This window comes from Quercus suber, unplaced genomic scaffold, assembly GCF_002906115.3.
Source record: "Quercus suber isolate HL8 unplaced genomic scaffold, Cork oak 2.0 scaffold_982, whole genome shotgun sequence".
NCBI classification, from domain to species: Eukaryota; Viridiplantae; Streptophyta; class Magnoliopsida; order Fagales; family Fagaceae; genus Quercus; species Quercus suber.
The window spans coordinates 40,155-60,091 of record NW_027070397.1 but is presented as its reverse complement, the minus strand read 5'-3'; the positions used below and the strand labels follow the sequence as shown (position 1 = coordinate 60,091).

General features: G+C 31.2%; 1 protein-coding gene across 1 annotated transcript; it reads right to left on the bottom strand.

Moving 5' to 3' along the window:
• Positions 1 to 1,158: 1,158 nt before the first annotated feature.
• LOC112033940 (two-component response regulator ARR10) lies at positions 1,159 to 4,325 on the bottom strand. The gene is made up of 7 exons (XM_024066720.2): positions 4,278 to 4,325; positions 4,138 to 4,191; positions 2,697 to 2,955; positions 2,507 to 2,583; positions 2,331 to 2,367; positions 2,105 to 2,213; positions 1,159 to 1,923 (listed from the first exon to the last, which is right to left on the bottom strand). The coding sequence occupies exons 1-7, from the start codon at positions 4,323 to 4,325 to the stop codon at positions 1,287 to 1,289; spliced, it is 1,221 nt and encodes a 406-aa protein (XP_023922488.2). The 3' UTR covers positions 1,159 to 1,286.
• Between the last annotated feature and the right edge of the window lie 15,612 nt (positions 4,326 to 19,937).

Genomic DNA, 19,937 nt, shown 5'->3' with positions numbered 1-19,937 from the left:
AGTGCAAAATTGTTTTACACTTTTATTTTCCCTACAACCATTTTGAGAGAGAGAGAGAGAGAGAGAGAGAGAGAGAGAGAGAGAGAGAGAGAGAGAGAGAGAGAGAGAGAGAGAGAGAGAGAGAGAGAGAGAGAGAGTATTATTGAATATTACCAAAAAAAAAAAACCTATTAGAACAACATCAAGAACAAACTTTATATTCCTAAAACTATTGGGTGAGCCCAACAAAAGCTATTAAATATATCGTACCTACTTTCATCAATGAATATCACAATAAAAGCTCCGTCAGTGGCTTGAGTAAGTCTTATATTTCTTCATCAGTTGAGTCTTGTAAAAATGATCCATCTCTAAAATTTTCCTCCAGTATTGAATGGTTAAGCAATACAAGAGTATATGACAGGTTTAAGCATTCTTTTATAAAATGGGAACACTATTTATTAAGAATGTGTTAGTTTCGGGTGAAAAACATACATGGAAAATATTTTTACACTCAACAGGGTGTTTGGGTGAATTGGAAAATACGACCAATTTGACCATAAAATAAGAGTTGGTGAAGTGTAAATTGTTTTGCACTTTTATTTTCCCTACAACCATTTTGAGAGAGAGAGAGACCATCCAGCATATTTTTCAGATTATATACATATTTTCCGAAAATAATTTTACATGCAAACCAAATACTGAAAACCATTTTCTAGGGTATTTTCCATAACACATTCAAACAATTGAAAATATTTTCATTTCTAAAAAATATTTTCACCTAATAGAATTTTACACTCAAAAAACATTTTATATCGAGCCAAACCCAGCCTAAGTGACACGATTTTGAGGTAGTCATCATTTGATAGGTTTATTGCTAATTATTCTCAATGTACTTGTTCCAGAAATCTAATCAATGTTAAGTAGTGAAGGAACTGACATTATAGTCAATAATATGCATAAGAAATAAGCAAAATTTTCCATATAAAGCATCTATATATGAAACATGTTAAAAACACATTGCTTTCAAAAAGAAAATAAAATACCTAGGTTCTTGTTCCCCATTTAATGCTAAAGACTTAAAAAGACAGCATGTTTAATCTTTCAAGTACCCATGTAGCAAAACAAAGCATTGTAATATATATATGGGACGTCTGTTGATATATTTCATTGATACGCAGATTGAGCTAGCGATAAAAGAAAGTAAAAATTAAGTGGGGGCGACTAAAATTTTATACGATAGTACAGGACAATCATAATTTGAATTATTCGGAACAAGTACCTCAAGATCTCACTTAGAATTGTCGCATTCATATAGTCAGATCCAGAGTACTTGCGCATTTAGCTTGCTCTTTATTACCATCAACACGTCCGTCCTTCAAGCTGGAAAGACTTGACGATGATTGAGAATACAAAGACAGAGACAGATTACTACGATCAACTTTGTGGTCCACCAAGCTTCTTCTATGGTTGTCATCATTCCTCGACGACGTTAGCCTAAGAGATAGATCCAAGTCGAGGTTGCAATCCGAGGCTTTCCTTTTCAAGGTCTTCCACTCTTGTAGATTACTTGTTTTGTTGAATTCTGAAGGGACATTGCTATTACTAGAACTTGTATGCTCTTGTAGTAGTACTTCTGCTTTTAGATGGGTTACCGGGTTAAGATCAATAGGAGTCAATCTTGGTTGATTGTACAAGGATTCATGGTTGTGATGAAATGACTGGAAACCATCTTTGAGTTCATGGGTTCTCCAACCTGATTGTTCACCAAAAGTTGAAGCTCTCCTATGGAAATTGCAATTAGTCCAGCTGTTATAGTTGCTACCAAAGATCTTCTCACTCACTGTGCCATAAAATCCAGCACCATAGTTATTGGTTGAGCTACGACCCCTACAACTCATCAAGTTTTCATAAGCTTTACTCCAAGAAGAATCTCCATGTCCATATCTTGGGAAAAGAAAAAAAAATGTTATTATAAAATCAAATTCTTTAAAGACCAAAAGTTGAGACTTAATTTTTTATTATCATGCTATATATAGAGGGAAAATTGTAACAAGATTAATATATATTTTTTTTTTTGGGGAAATAAACAAAATTAATGTATTCAAATTATGGTAAAGTTTCATACCGGAAATTGGAATTGTGGCTTGGATTGTATCCTTGAAGCATTGGAAGTTGGCTGAGGTTATAAATATTGCGATCTCCACTTTCCACTAGATGCCTATGATCGGCTAAAACTGTCATGTGAAACAAAACATTTTTTTTTCATCAAGAACTAATAGAAAACCCTAACTATTTTGTGTTGATCCAAAGAAAAAAATTAACACACAAACAAAATGGAAATTTTTGTGTACCTTGACCCGGATCATCCACCTTCTTGCTTCTATACATCTAGAGAAATAGAAGAAAATATGTAGAAAATAATATTAGAAAGAGCATATTATGCCATGCTAGCTATAAAAAGAAAGAAAAAAAAAAGCTTTGTATATATAAATCATTGATAAATCTTGGTTCTTTGAAGTCAAATTACCTGTAAATGGCTCTTGACATGAGCAATACTTAGTCCTTTGATGTTCATAAGCTGAAGAACCATCTTTGGTGTGGCTCCTGCACCAAAAGAAATAAGAACATATGATAATAAGAAAATCAATTAACTTCCATATTTAGACAAATTCATAAGATATATATATATATATATAGGGTTAGACATAGAAACTCACTATCTTGACCACCAAGTCTTTCAACAGCATGAATAAAACGAAGATGAAGATCAGGTGTCCACCGGAGCCTAGGCATCTTGGATCTAACATAAGGCCTCACTGATGATGATTTCTTCTCGCTCTCTTCCACCGTGCTATTGCTCGAGCTCCCTCCATTTTTCGGCTTATAATCATCATCATTCTCCCCGCTTTCGCTTCCATCTTCATTTGGGTTGGAAGGGCTCATCTTTGAACACTCAGAGCCACCACTTTCCTCCATCTGTAATGGTTATATCTAACCATGGTTAATAGTATAGTTAGTTTATTTATAGTAATGTTTTTTAAAAACGAATATTCTGTTAGAAGATTTAACGGGGTTTAAGTGTGGGAATGTATTTATAAATTATGAAGGAAATATCATTTCCAAAAAAGATGGAAGGGGAGAGAGATCATTTTCTTAGATGTTAAGAAAATTTTATGGTAATAAATATTTTTGCTAAGCAAGAGCAACATTCTCTCATCTTGTTTGGAAACCCTACCAATGGCACCACTTGCTAAAAAAATTAAAAGTACACACTAGGGTACAAATTAATTATTCAAACAGTGATATTTTAGATTTCAGAATTATAGTAAAATAATTGGTTAATTTTTTTTTTTTGGGGTCTAATTTACATTATAGAATTTTTATTTTTAATTTATTACAAGTTTGATACATTTACTAAATTGTGTGTAACCCAAAGTGGTTGAATGGTTTAAAATAAAATAAAAATAAATAATAATTATTATCATTATAATTAAGAAGGAATTAATGTGGTTCGGCCTTATCTTTTTACACATATGCATAATGTCGTAAATGGCTACTTCTTTATTATTCAGTTTTATATTATTATAATAAATATGGTTATGTCATTACTTTTTTTATTGTTTTTGATAAAATACATATTTACCCTTTGGTTTTTATTATGGCTACATCTTTATTTTTTTTAAATAAAAATAAAAATACATCTTTACCATTCAGCTCTATGTTTTACAATGTGTCCATGATATAAATAAATAAAAGAATAATATTACTAGGCTAATCTTATATTAAACAAATGATTTACTATATGTAGTATATTTTGGACTAGAACTACTAGTACAACAACTAGTAATTCAGCATGCATGCATCAAAATTATGCAAATCAGATGTAAGCAAAGGTCTTCATCTTCACCTTAGCCTTGTTAAATTAACTCCTCCTAATTATCTAGGTAATGAAGAACTACCTTCTTAATAATATCAACTTATGACAATCTAAGTTTTGAGAGCAATATTAACAAATTATATGTACAAGATTGAAGTTGGTATGACTTAAAATAGGATTTATTACTTATGACACAATTTAGGCAGCCAAGGTGTACCTTCTTGTTCAAGATATACTTACCATGTATTCCAGATGCTATTCAATGGGCTAACCTAACTAACCATATTTGGGGCACTCTGAGCATGGATTATCTCCTGCTTGAAACTCCTATATAACTAAGGGTCAAGCAAGCCTTAGAAACACAAGAAAAATACTGCTCTCTCATTCAGCTTTTCTCAAGGTGGGGCTGTGAATATTATGCCTTTAGAAGGTTTTCTCCTTCTTCATAATTATTATATGTGAGAAGCATATTCTGACTTTAGTTTTGGTTTGCCTTGCAGGTTGATTTTTTAATGGAGAATTCTCAAATGCCGAAACATAAGAAAAGCTCCTCATCTCCATGCATCAACATTGAGGGCTTGAACCTGAATTCACAGCCTAAAACTCTACTTCTTGGGCACCGTCGATCAGCTAGTGATTCAGCACTTGCTTCACTACTGAAAACAATTAACTTTGAGCTCGGTCCCCGTAAAAGTTTCAGCGCTGAAAAGGCTGATCTGTCTACTACTGGTGTCCAAGAGTGTAGTCATTTCAATGCATCTAAGAAATCTCCACTGCCATCAGACAAGAACAAAAGCATAGAAGATGATGTGCCCTTGTTCTCAATGATTCTACCAAATGCGAGTCTAGTACTGCTGCTTACCATCACAAATGGGATCGTAAAATCGATCCAGGCATGAACCCCAAGAAGATGAGACGGTTGTTTTGCATTCTATCATTCTTTTTATCTCATTCTTTTTATAAGATATCATTAATCTATATCCTGCAAAATGAGATCTTATTTATCAAATATAATATATATATATATACACATCTTCCATTTCACAGTTCACAGTGTACGAGTCCCATATTCATATAAAATCCGTACGCTGTGAGAACAAAAATATATATTTAATACATAAGATAATTATTATAAAATGCCCCCGGCCTCAACTTAAACCTTGTTAATTTTTCTCTCTCCCTTTATGAAAAAAAAAAAAAAAAGGGCTATACAATGAAATATCTTTGGTATAAAAGCCATCCAAAGCATATTGTTATAGATGAACCAAGCTAAAGAAGATTAATTAGTTTGTTCTGTAGCCTGCTTGCTAATAGAGAGTCCGCCCAGAGGTCCCGGCTTCGGAAGATAGAGTACATCGAGGCACTCGAGAGAGAAATAGAAAATGAGAAGGTACGTACTTATATATCTTTAGTACGTCAGTGTGTGCTAATCAATATTCGATTCTATTAGTGTTATTTCTCTGTAACATTAATCTTATATTTGTGGGTTCATACATACAGGCAAAGATATCCTTCTTGGCACCCCAGGTCACCTACTATGAGATTCAGCACATGATTATGAGAGAGGAGAACCAAAATAAGAGAGATGCTGGAACTTCTGGAGATTGAGAAAGCTTATAAAGATGGTATGTTATCTCGCTCAAAGAAATTATACATATATTCGATGTATAAAATCGTTAATAATTGTCACAATGCAACAGTTTCTTGTAAACTCTAATATTATCATAGAGTAATGGATTTGTTTGTTGCAGCTGAATATGTGGCGCTGAAGAAAGAGATGGAGTCGCTGAAAAAGAGCTTTATGTAGCACCAAAAAGACGAGTAGAAGCAACAGCTTTTGGACCCTTTTTGAAGGTGTGCCAGATATGACTTTCAACATGAACTTCGTAGCCTTGGACCTTGAATATTTAAGAAAATAAGAATAAAACTTTGCATGTTTCCTTTAATTTTGGTTTAGTTGTGACTTGTTTCCATTTTGATATCTATATATGGACCATGATTTGTATCTTGGACCTTTTTTGTATTGTACCTTTGCCTAGTATGTCTTTCAACATGAACTTTTTGGCATTGGACCTTCAATATTTAAACAGATAAAGAATAAAAAAATTGCATGTTTCCTTATATTTTTGGTTTAGTTGTGACTTGTTTCGATCTTGATATCTATATGTGGTCCATGAATGTATGTGAAAATTCAAAGACAATTATAATTAATGTGGGGATTGCAACTGCTGCTAAAGCTTGATTTGCAAATTAAGTAAATCTAAACGTAAGACATAGGTCCATTAATTAACCCACAAACATTCTTATATTGTCTCGGCCGGGATAATATATTTCTAGATAAAGAATGCTTAATTTAAGGAATTATAAATATTTATCAACTAGATTCCACTAGATTCCAAGCGAATGATGCCATTTGCAAAGTAAATGAAGTATACTTTAGCAATGTTTTGGTCAAAGAAAACAGCTGATGTTGAAGCCGCTTCTTTGTATTCAAAATGAAGTCAAAGTGGCTTCTCTGGCGAGTGACTCATCTCAAATTAAATTAAAATAGTCTAATGAGGGGTTATTTGAAATACTATTTTGGCCCCTAAATTTTACCAAAAATTGTTTCATCTCTAAATTTAAGAAGTTCATTTTTAGTCCCTAAACTATTGAAAAGTTCATCCCTAAACTATTGAAATTTTTTATTTATATTTTTAAATTTTACCAAAAAAAAATTTTTCATCTTTAAACTATTGAAAAAAAAATTCTTTTTTATAATTATTTTTTATCTCTAAACTATTGAATTTTTTTAATATAATTTTAATAATGAAAAAGAACTTTTTAAATTTAAGAACGAAAAGTAAACTTTTAGTAAAATTTAGAGACCAAAATAGTACCCTTATCAATATATATATATATATATATAATTCAATAATTAGAAGATATGAGATTTGAACCATGGACAATTCCATTCAAAACATTAAAAAAATGTTAAATTAAACTACAAAACTCTTGACTAAACTACAAAACTCTTGACATTGTATGATAAATAACTCATACTCACATAGTCACATATACACTAATGGGATAATAAAAAAAAGGGGCGGAGGGGGGGGGGGGGGTGTGTTCTCAACCCACATTAAAATGGAATGCCAGTTAGAGCATAATTAGCCTATTAGTTTTTAGTATACTAATGGATCAAATCTATGTTCTCAAGTCACACTAAAAGATGGGATGCTAATTAAACTATAACCTACTAATAAAGTAAGACATTCGAAGAGTTTTTATAGAAATAATTACAATATGTTCTAACATTGTAACTCAAAATATCGAAAAAATTTAAACTCATATTCCATTGGTATTATAAATTAACTCACTCATATGTACACTAATGGAATCAAAAATACATTCTCAAGCCACACTAAAGATGAAACTACAATCTCAAACCACATTGACGGCATCAAGCCACATTAAAGATGGAATGCCAGTTAATTAGACTACAACATATTAATAAAGTAAGACAATGAGGCCTGAGGGAGTTTGAACTCCAATCACATCCTCTACCTCATCCTCCACCTCATACTTATGGTGATGGAGGTATTCCTTTAATTGACAAATCATATTTTGTTGTTATAACATAATTTTCAATTATCATAATAATTAGAAAAATTTGAAGTTTCTCCTCATTTATATTAGTGTGAATACTGTGGGTCATAGAGCCCAGAGAGATACATCCACCTTTTGTACTGGGCCTGAGGCCTAGGCTAAGGCCCATAATCGCATATGAAGAAGGCAGTAGTGATCATGACAACCCTAGAAACCTTGCCAAGGACAACTCTGTCCTCGGTTAACCAAAGCCGAGGTAGAAGAAAAGTAAGTTACCGACAAAGACAACCTTCCAAAGCACTCCAAGGAAAATGACAAGTACAACAAGTAAGCACACTAGAGCATGGCAGTAGAGCAATTCCAGGAAAAGCTACTGCCTCCACATTAAATGCTCCACAACTAACACTCTGGCCGCATTAATGTGGAAATGATACTTGAGCAATGGCTTTTCAGACTCACAGCTACTATCTAAGAGCTTTGAGAGGAGATTGACGTGACAAAGACCAGCAATAGCAGATCTAACCTGCACATGTATGGTGGAGATGAAGGAGGAAAGTAGTATATAAGGAAGAAGAAACTCTGAGAAAGAGAGATCATGATTTTACCAGAGAAAACTCTATAGCATTCTAACCTAACTTTGTAACCATTGTCACTGTCACTCAAGAAATAATAAGTTGAAGCTCCTCGAACCAGTGCCGAGGATTGAATCACTTGCCTAAGTCCATATTCGTTTTACTTATTCATTCTTTAAATTATCTTCAGCTATTATTACACTCATCAAAACTCAATTCTTCTACCCACTCTCTACAAATTTATTGTATTGGCTTGTTGGGCTTGAGTTTACTTATCCATTAGGCATAGTACTCAAACCTGGTCCCTACATATACCATGATGTTTGTGTCATTGTATGTATTATAATAGTTCGATTAAGAAAGGCACAAAATATTCTGCCCATTCAATCCATCTTGTCCACTCCACCCATCCGAGTACATGAATGTGTGTATAAATAAATTATATATATATATATATATATATATATATATATATATATAATTCAATATTTTTATACATTTTCAAAACACTTCTCTTTCTCAACAATTCATACCTGCCCCTCTGACCTCTCTCTTTCTATCTCATCCTTATCTCATCAATTTCATAGTCACCTTATTAGATGCGATGAATTTTCTTCATCCCGTCTCATCCTGGAAAGGGAGATGGGATGGGACATCCATTATCTGATCCCGGCTCACTCCATTACCATTTCTAAACTCAATATTAGTTTATCAAAACTGATGAAACCAAGAAAATACTTGGGCGCTTACTTTTCCAACATAGTAATGGAATGAAATGATGACTATATGATTATGTATATTATAAAACTGATTCTAGCCTGACATAGGCGTGCCTATATTATTGAATATTACAAAAAAAAAAAAAAAAAACTATTAGAACAACATCAAGAACAAACTTTATATTCCTAAAACTATTGGGTGAGCCCAACAAAAGCTATTAAATATATCGTACCTACTTTCATCAATGAATATCACAATAAAAGCTCCGTCAGTGGCTTGAGTAAGTCTTATATTTCTTCATCAGTTGAGTCTTGTAAAAATGATCCATCTCTAAAATTTTCCTCCAGTATTGAATGGTTAAGCAATACAAGAGTATATGACAGGTTTAAGCATTCTTTTATAAAATGGGAACACTATTTATTAAGAATGTGTTAGTTTCGTCTCTCTCTCTCTCTCTCTCTCTCTCTCTCTCTCTCTCTCTCTCTCTCTCTCTCTCTCTCTCTCTCTCTCTCTCTCTCTCTCTCTCTCTCTCTCTGATGGATCACCCTTATCTTGTTTGATTTGCGAGTAGACACAACACGTTATACAATCCATATTCCATGATCAGTACAACACAATTGATTAATAATTTAATACTTCACAAACGTTTTGATTCAAAAGAAAATAAGTTTTTACCCCAAATATAAATAAATGGAAAATGTTGGATACACATATATAACATGAGAACTCAATTCCTATTTTGTATTAAAAAAGAAAAAATTGCTTAACCAACAATATGATCACTGATAAGTAATAAACTTTTTTTTTTTTTTGAGTAAATAATAAACTATTTTTTAACATAGCAATTTAGTAGCAAATTAAACACCCTAAAATAATTGAAATTTTTGGAAGTGTAAAAAAATATATGAAGGCTTTTAACTAATACAATTTTTAAATTACTCTATCCTCTTAGGTTCTAATATAATTTAGGACTTGGCACGTGTAGTTGGTTTGTAACTTTGTGTGTGTGTGTGTATATATATATTTGCGTTTGGAGAGGTTAGTATTTACAGTGAGACTTGATTAGTGATGAGTTACTAATTAACACAGCAACTCTGGTTGATGCATGTGTACGTGTGTGATGCTTTGCTGTTTCTGATTCAGACCCAAATTCAATTATTAAGGGTCCAATGAGATTTTCCTTTCGTCGGGAATCACGGGTTTTGTTCCTCGAAGATTTTTCAAGAGTTCAGGCCATGTCACCTTGCTGGGGTTATTATTACCAAATTAGCTCATGAGTTCGAATGAGACAAATGAGCTAATTTTTACTCAGTGCTAAAGAAAAAACATACATATATAACTGAAAGTGTGAGTGTATGGAGTGGTGATCACTGATGACAACCTATTAATGTTTGGTCTGTAAATATATATAAATAAAAATAAAAATTTTCTTGTCTTTTTAATAAATAGTAAGTGACTGTAAAGGGATGTGAGATCCATTTTATAAGATGCAATTGCATTAAAAAGAGCAATTTCCTGATCTTCAATATTGTATATGTTGTGGAAAAATCAGTTTAAGCAAGATTAAAAAAAGAAAGAAGAGAGAAATTTATAACACGAAGAATTTTACATGATTTTGGTAGTGTGTTTACGTTCATGGGAGGAAATGGCTAATAATCCACAATATAAAAAAACAGGATTTCAATAATGTTTACATATAACATATAACCCGACTTCGTACAAATTACCGAAATATCTATTTATCATACGTAAAGCCCTTTGGCCAATAGCCCAATAATGAATATGAGCCAGAACCAACAGTAAAAAAGAAAAGAGAAAGCATGGTCTAAAACAAGTTACAACTACAAAGGAATTGAAGAAAAATTTATAAGTAAATACTGAATATGATAGTCTCTAAAGGTTATATTAACTACTTAATGGGTCCCTTTAAGGTGTTTCTCTCCCCAATAATTACAAAATCTTTTGTGATTATGTAATTAATTTAAAGAGAAAGGACTTATGTTTTTGGGTTGTTTTTTTTAATTTTTTTATATAAGTAGTATTTCTCACTAATATGTTTTACCTTAATTCTTCTTTCTTTTCTTTTTTGGATATATAATACTTTGAAATAATTAATGTATGTTCTTATTTAAATTTTATTTTGTAACAAACACGTCTTAGCTTCTTAGACATTAAGTGTGTTGGGCTATTTTGTTGAATTTTAATATTGCACTCAATATGTTGAGACCTAAATCGACATATCTAAGTCGAACCAATCCTACCCCTATTGTCAGTTTTAGGGCATGCATATGAAAAACAAACAATTTTTTTAGTAATTTAATAATTACATCAGTAAATGAGAGTGACTTTGAACCATACCATCTATTAGAATTGAAGGGGGAATAAGAGAGAGTAGAGTAGAATTAGCTAAAAAAAACCAATTTTGAGTCAAATTCACTCTACTCTATTCTACTCCCTCTTCTTTCTCCTCAATCTAAACAGACCATTAATTCTTATAATAAATGAGAGTACGTTATGCTACTAAATAACAAGGTTCTTATGGCCCTCAAAAAAAAAATTTTGACTTTCAATTTGTGAAAAATCTACCCCTAACCTGACCAAACCGATGAATCCTATGGTACACAAGGTCAAGAAAACCATGGTTTAGAGGAGACAAAACCTACTAGTTACCTTCGTTATTCTCTCTATTCTTTAGTTATCAAAAAAAAAATATGTGGCGCATGTATTGTATGTTATCATATAGAAACAACTCAAACAAGCAATTTATTTAGGGTTTTTTTTTTTTGAGAAAGATTTATTTAGGGTTTTAAATATGAAGATTTAGAGAATCTTTATAAAGATTATGATTTCGGATATATACTAAGAAAAACATAACACCCCCCCTCAAAAAAAAAAAAAAGAGTTAAAATGGAATTTGAGTTCGAAGGCATTGACTAAGCCAAATTGGGGCACTCACTTGTTAAGGACCCAAGGGTCCCACGACACACCAAAAAAGTGCCCTACCCCGCATGCATTATATATATATATATATATATCAGATATCCGATTTATCAGCTGTGAAAATTAATAAGATCATACTTTTAATTAAGTAGGAAGAGAACCTTTTCATTCCACCCACGTGTATAACCTTGTTTTCCATAGAAAGTGAATGGTTACACCAGGAGTTCTTTTTTTCTTTTTAATCACGAAGTTCTTGAGAGCAGGTTATATATAGTTGTGCTGCGCTATGCTTTTATTAAGTGCTACACCAGAATCACTCCTAGTAATTGCTCCATAACTATAATTAACCATTGTGCTTATACTTAAAGGTCTCAATATCCTTTGTTTAAGTATGTTTTTATTTATATTTTCTTTAAATTTTACGTTCAAAATGATTAACTGAATATCTATTGGGAAGATAAACACTTTAAAAAATCTTCAATTAAGTAGTTAATATAATATATAAAGATATCACTTTACCTAAAAGACTTAAACTTATAAATTTAAGCTCATATGTATTATATTAATCACTCACTCATCTTATTATTAAAGATAAGACAAGATTAGTCAAACTCAATCTCGTCTCATCCCCTCTTTAAAATATAGAAATCTGGGATAGGCAGATCGAATGAGGAGGGTCATTTTTGTTATATATCCCTAACTACACGCATGCATGCCAACATATTAATTCGTATAGAATGCTTTTGCAAGTAACATAATTGTCCCCCCAATGCATCTACTCTTTTATGTTCATCAATATGAAATTCATGTGATATACAGCAATGGATGGCTTAGACCTTCGAAAAACACTACTTTTGATCCTAAAAGACAGACCTTTCAAAAGACACCAAAATTTTTACATTAAAAAACTTATAAGGTAGGTCTGAAAAAGATTCATCCACAACACCTAGCTTGTGAGGGTCAACGCCCAACAGTACTCCTGCTCTAATTTTCTTTACATTTATATATTTTATATCCAATTGTTTAAGCTGCATGAGAATACGTGAGCCTATTAATGCGGATCTAACGCATTATTTGAGAATGAGTATGTCTGTCGTCTTATTGAGGTCCTTATGGTTATAATAAACAATTTTTCATAGCCGTGAATCATGCATATATAAACAACATGAATGCATGCATGCCATGCTATCTTATGCTTAATTTTCATGCATCATTATAAAAATAATAATAATACCTATATATAATATAATAAAATAGAAGGACACTTTCAAATCTCGAAGAAGCTTCATGACTACTTCACCAATATGCTTCTTGTGGTAGATAAAAGGTATTCCCAATATAAACTATTGTAGTAGTACAAGGGACAATATGCCATGCAAATTTTTTATTAGCTAATTAAGAAAACCCGGAAACTTAGAATATAGACTATAGAGTAAAAGACAGACTGATGTTTTTTTGTGTGAAAGTCCATGCTCTAGCTCCACTTACCGCTAGCTAGCTGAATGTGAAGCACAAATATAAAAATATATACCCAAGAGGACTAGATCGATGTTTTTGAGAGATGTGAAACACAAAACTTGTCTCTGTGTCTCAATTTTCTTGGCTTCAACTTAGCAAAATTAATTTGTGAGTCCAAAATTTCCACCACAACGAACAAACTTGATGACTTAAGTCGCTTTTTTCTCCTTTTTCTTTTCTGTCTTTGTTTCCATTCCTTATATTTTAGCCACACATGCCCCTTCTAGCTCTTTTTGGCCATCATAGATTGAGTACTACCACACGCATGAATAGGATGACTATTTTTTCATGTGTTTTTAGCCTTTCATTCCACACACACCAATAATTATAGGGAGGATTTTCTAAAATCTTTAATTTCTTTTTTATTTTATACTTACGAAAATAACCATATTACCTAATTGAAAGTGATTTAACAATAAGACGAATTAAAGACATAAAAGAAAACTGAAAATTTTAAAATTTCCCATCAAATTCTACTACTACTAACAGTCTAGTCCCCACACATAAAAAGTTAAGCTACATGTTTATAATTAAATTATAACTATTTATCACTGCTACTTAAAAATATTATGTTAAAAAAAAAAAAAAAAACTTTAATAAAGGCGTGTATAGCGCGTGTGAAAAGACTGATGAATATGAATTGTGACAATGGCATCATTTCTTCTTGATTGTTAAAGTTTCAACGCCACAAAATAGTATTCTATAATCCAAGGTCTATTCTTTCATATTCTACTTCATCTTTTCTTTTCTTTTGTGCGACACACACACATGAATATAAGAATCGTGCTAATTGCATCATCTATGATGAAGTTTTCTTTCCCTATATTTTTTTTCTATGGTGATTATAATCAACTGTACAGCTACACTCCATCTTATTCCAAACAAGCTAATCGAACACTGACACGGTTCACCACGCCACATATACAAATGCAAAAGCATAATATTTGCTGCAGTTCTATTGATTTATGTTCTTGTCTCATTAGTTCATATGGACTTCCAATACAAATTAATTAACAAGGTAAAACAAAAAACAAAATCATAAAATAATGACTATAGGTGTTTTTCCTTAGTTATAAAATATATATTACTCACATATCTAACGTATATCTTATGCTTATTGTGTCAGCAAATGCATGGGGGTCATGCCTAATTTCTTCGCCTATAATACTTTTATATTGATGAGCTAGTGTTCAAATCAAGACGTATGCATGGTTGGCAAAGCATATATTAGTTAAGTATGGAATATATTTAATTCACGTCAAAGGTGCAAATTGTCTCATTTTCATACACCTATGAATCCAGAACCTCGGGTCCCATGCAATGTTACATCTTACCAGTCCTTCCTATATATCATTTCATTTAAATTCCTAAATTCTTTACAAATTCTCCTCCCTATTATTATAATTACTATCATTTACAAACACTATTTTAATTATTTATACATATTCCTTTATGCCATTATCAGTCTTAAGACACTATCACAGTCATATAAATTTATGAAATATACAAAATTTAAGTCACCTACCTAGCTATTTGACTATTTCTTCTTCTTCTCTCTCACTATTTTTATTTTTTATTTTGTTAAAACCACCAACCAATTTCCAAATTGCACTTAATTATTGCAGCAGCCGGTTAGACTCGTTAGAGTAATAGGCCGATTCAACAAAGAGTGAAGCATTTGCCTACCGAGACATCAACTCTAGCTTTATTGTCATAATGTCAGCAACAAATACTTATTAGTACTATTTTGAACCTCGAAGCTGCAGAGCAAGTATAACATGTCCAACTTTCAAGATACATGATGTTTAAGTGTGCTAATAATTATTTAATGGCAATCACTGCACACATTTGGCACGATGGTCACTCCACAAATATTAAATACTTGTAATATATGGGGGTAAGGGTCGAGGTTCAAGTTTCCAAAAGAAAACTTCACACACATATACATTTAGATTATGTTAGAATAGAATTTATATCTTGTATAAAAAAATATTATTATTATTATTATTATTATTATTTAGTGGCAAGTAATTCTACTAATGACTCTTGAATTTTTTTTATTTTTTATTTTTTGTAAGGTTTAAGTGTTACAAGAGTTTTGTAGTTTAATTAATTAACACATTTTAATATTTTTAAAACATTCAAGGTTCAAATTCTCCTTCCCGTTATAACTATTGAATTATAAAACTAAAACGATCAAGATCAGAGGCGTTTCTACATAGAGTCTAGAGTGGTCACAAGACCACCCTAACCTTTTAAAAAAAAAATTATTATGTATAAATTTTAAAAATTTATGATTTTTTTATCCTTAAAAAACTTTGTGACCACCCTAAATTTTTTTTAGGCCCAACATAATTAAATTTTGGACAAAATTTGGCAACAAGCTTGGTTGTAGACTAAGGCTACAACTCTATTCAATTTTTTTTTTTTTTTTTTATTGAATGTGAATTTTAACAAATCCACCATTTTATTACATTTTCTTCTTAAATCCTTCATACTTGCAAAATTTCTATAGCTATGTCGTTAATCAAATATTTAAATTTCAAGTTTTTGCAGTCTAAAATTATATATAAAAAATAATTTTATAGATCAAATGGTAAATAACATCCAATTGGCATGAAATTTTGAGATGTTTTAAGAACATAGAGAACATGCAATTCATCAATTAGATTTTCAAAATATGTAATAATGTTAATTTATTTAGTGAGAGTGACTACAACTAAGTTTGTAGCCAAATTTTGTTCTTAAATTTTGGTCCCTTTAACAATATATTAAGTCCTTGCAAATTTATAATATAATAAATAAATAAATAAATAAAAAGTCCAAGAAAAATTTTATTTAACTAAACTTTTGAAGATATGTAGTTTAACATTGATAATGAGACTATCATGGAACGATTTCAAAATTTTAAAAAAAAAAAAAATTGTAGAAGGAAATGGTAAGATTTTATTTATTTACGTGTGTATGTGTGTGTGTTTTTTTTTTTTTTTTGTTAATGTATGAAGTTCTCTTTTTATTAGATTTTTTATAATTTAAATTCCTTAATGACCACCCTCAAAAAATTTTCTGGAACCGTCACTAACCAAGATCATGTCAATGACACTTTGTAAAGCTCAAATGTATTATTGTATTAATGAGTGATGTCAGAATATTAAAAATCGGACTATAACTTAAATTAATGTAATTTGTGATGAACATTTTATTTCATGTTATTGTCTTGCGATTGGGGCATGTACATTTTGCACGCCAACACAAAATCAGAGTATATATATATATATATATATATGTGTGTGTGTGTGTGTGTGTGTAGTTTTCCAACTCAATAATCAAGAGTACGACATAATTATTTTATTCAATTTAGAAGTATCTCAACCATTTTTTAATATGGGCAATAATATTATAATATTAAAAAATCAATATTGCAGACTTTAAGTAGGATTTGATATTTTATTTTTTATTTTTGTCAAGGATATTTCGAAAATGAGTGAGGATTTTTATGTTTTTTATAAAATAAAATAAAATAAAATAAAAAATAAAAACTGAGGGTTTTATGATTTGGGCATAGTTGGGCCAAACTTAACCCAGAAAACTCGACCAACTTTACCTTTGCGTCCTGGAATTGGAAACCTAAATCAGACACATCTGTCTAATTCGTCACCCAAAATGTCTGATTGGGAAATTATGGGGTTGGTGTCAAATTCATAAGGAATGATTGATCAATTAATATCACTCATTCCGTTTACTTTTATTGTTTTGTTGTAATTGTTTTTGTTAATGGCGGCCTTACTCCCCAAGATTCCAACTACAATTTAATTGTAGTTTGCTATATGAAAACCATTTTCATTGACTTAATTGTTAAACAAACTATGGTTCACGTCACTGAAAATATAATTATAATTCCCTGGACATTTCACGTAGCTTTCTAATAAGTCAAATATCCTAGAACTAAACTTATATTTTTCTTTCTTTCTTTTTTTTTTTTCAACTTAAGATCCTCAAGGTTAAGAATGAAATGGGATGGATCAAATTAGGGATGTTGATCTCTCCTTTGAGATAGAGAAAACCCGCAAAGGACGGGAGCAGGAAAGGTCAAGAACAAGATGGGTGAGGTATTTTGCCATCTTATGAGATAGATTTGATATTAAGGGTAAAGATGAAGAAAAAAAAGTGGCAATTGAGAGAGTGCTAAAAGAGAGTGAAAGCAATTATTCTGAGAAATGTTTATAAGATATATAGAAAAATAAATAAATTAAACAAGATATGTATAAAATATTAAAAATTTTATATAAATAATTTAAATATATATTAAATAAAATTATATATATATATAAACATTTAGAATTGGGCAAGACAATGTAAAGCAAGTAACACGTGTACCTCTTTGTTTTTTCACCTTTTTTGATTGGGAAAAACTCATGCAGGGTAGAATGTGTCAAGCAGAGTGGAAAATTTTTGTCATCCCATCCCAGGTGGAGGATTAAAAGAAAGGAACGTCTCCATTAAATTATTACAGCCTTAGAGAAGTCAATTTTCCATGTAAGCATTGTTGTATATATGAGAATATACAAATATAAGTAGTAATATATATATATATATATGTGTGTGTGTGTGTGTGTGTATATATATTTTAACTTATATATATATATATATATATATGAATGATCTTACTTTGGAAGCAACAAAATAAAGAGAAAAATTAAAACTAAAAAACAAGGTTTTAGGGGCCGTTTGGTATGGCATTTTAAGTAACAATTTTCAGTATTTAAACAACATTACACGTATTTTTACACATTTTTTCACCACACATATTTTTTAAAAATACAAACAACATTCTAATAACAACATTACCAAACAAATCCTTAGTGGCTGAGGCCTAAGGCTCGCTTGGGCAAGGCCACGGTGCAACACAAAGTTTGTTCAGGAAACCAAATACATTGATTAAGAAATAGAGCAGTATTAAAAGGATTTTAGGGAGCCCATTTGAGTGAGGCTTGAGCAAATAATGAGTAGATTATATGTGCCATTACGAGCCAGTGTGAGATAGTAAGGCCACTAGGGATGATAATTTTGCCCCGCCCCGCTTGACCCACTCCTTCTCACTTTGCCCCACGTGAGTTTTTCCACTCCCGCAAAAGTGATAGGGTAGAGATGGGTTTAGACTTTTTAAACACAACTCGCCCTGCCCTGCTCCACATTGATAAGGGTTAAATTGTAATTTTTTCATACCTTAAAACCCTACTATTTAAACAAATATATCATCAAATTATTTTATTCTACCCAACAAGGCTTTCTACCTCTCTCTTTTTTTTCTCTAGCAAGGTTGGAAATAAGGTACCAATTTTAACATTTTCTTCTTTCTTTATTATAAACAAATTTATGTACTATTGAATCATTAATTTTGTATTATAAAATTTTTGTTTTTATTCTAATATTGTCTTGTTAAACACTTTAATAATATTATTCAATTTTTGCTAAAAATTAGTTTAATTAGATGAGATAAATTTATTTGTAATTTCAAGTATATTTTTATTAACGAAATAGGTTTTATTAAAAACAATTCTAATAGTTGTGAACAAATTAACAAGAAGTAAAGTTTTATGAGATGGGGCAAGGCTTCGCAAGGCCCTAAGAGGTGGGGATGGGACAATAAAATTTTCCTTGTCATGTGAGGCGGGGCGAGGATGGGGTAAAACTCCTGCTAATAGTTTAGCACACTCTCTCTTTGTTGTTATCATGTGATGTAGAACATACAACACATGCCTTCCTGGAGCAGCAGGGGCACAGGAAGTCACAATATCAGATTAAAAGAAGATGCCAGTAGAAGCCATCGGGGTGATAGTGTTGGATTTGCATGAAATTTGATAGGTTGAAGAGAAACGACGTTCTGATTTAGATTCATGGCAACATGAATGTCGCCAAAATTTAGGCGAATTCCTTCGTTAAGGCTCCGAAAATAGTGTTTTTGCTATTTATAGTAATATTTGTTTTTCTTAATAACTTGTATTTAAAAATAAGAACAAGGTATCGTCTGCTTTGGGAGACCTTAAGGTCAGTAGTTTATGATTTTGCATTTAACTCAATTTCCATTTTTGGTAAATTTGGTATTTTTGTCACCTAATCATGTAATTAGTGCGAATTAGGGTTTTAAGACTTTTCTCAGTATTTATATGTTTTGTAACGTTAGAAGTAAATCAAAATATTATTAATAAACACAGACGTTTTGTCAAGTTTTTTTCTAATGAGATTCCAGTTTTATTTTCCTTGTAATTCAGGGAACCTTTTATAGATAAGGTTTACTACTAGAAATAACAGTTTAGTTTCTATTCCATCAAGAGAGATTGTGTGTGCTTTTCTTCAGGCTTTCGCGAGTCATTGTGTGAGAATAGTCATCCATCTAAAACTTTCACTCTACTTAGCCTATCCCTATCTAGGGTATTTTAGTGATAGGTTCTATAGGAACTGACAATCCTTTCATTATAGTATTTTTGAACAAGTTCTTGGATTAAGGCACAGAATTGGTTGAAGATCACAAGGCATTTTGAATAGGAGCACTCTATTTATTTATTATTTATTTAATTTAATATTAGTTATAATAAGTTAGATTTGTTATAATATTATTATAATAAAATAAAATTGTTTTGTTTGTTGTCCCCAATAGTAATTGGAGTAAAGAATGCGATTGCATTATAAGGTCGCAATTTAATAGATTGAGCAAGTTCAAATTGATGTAACATGAAACCTAT

Bases quoted from the DNA above. Each gene is read 5' to 3' on its own strand.
- LOC112033940 (XM_024066720.2), bottom strand. From the start codon at position 4,325: ATGCTTCTCACATATAATAATTATGAAGAAGGAGAAAACCTTCTAAAG. The intron at 4,192-4,277 runs GCATAATATTCA...CTTGACCCTTAG, and splicing joins AAGGAGAAAACCTTCTAAAG to TTATATAGGAGTTTCAAGCA. The intron at 2,368-2,506 runs GTAATTTGACTT...CTATTTCTCTAG, and splicing joins ATGTCAAGAGCCATTTACAG to ATGTATAGAAGCAAGAAGGT.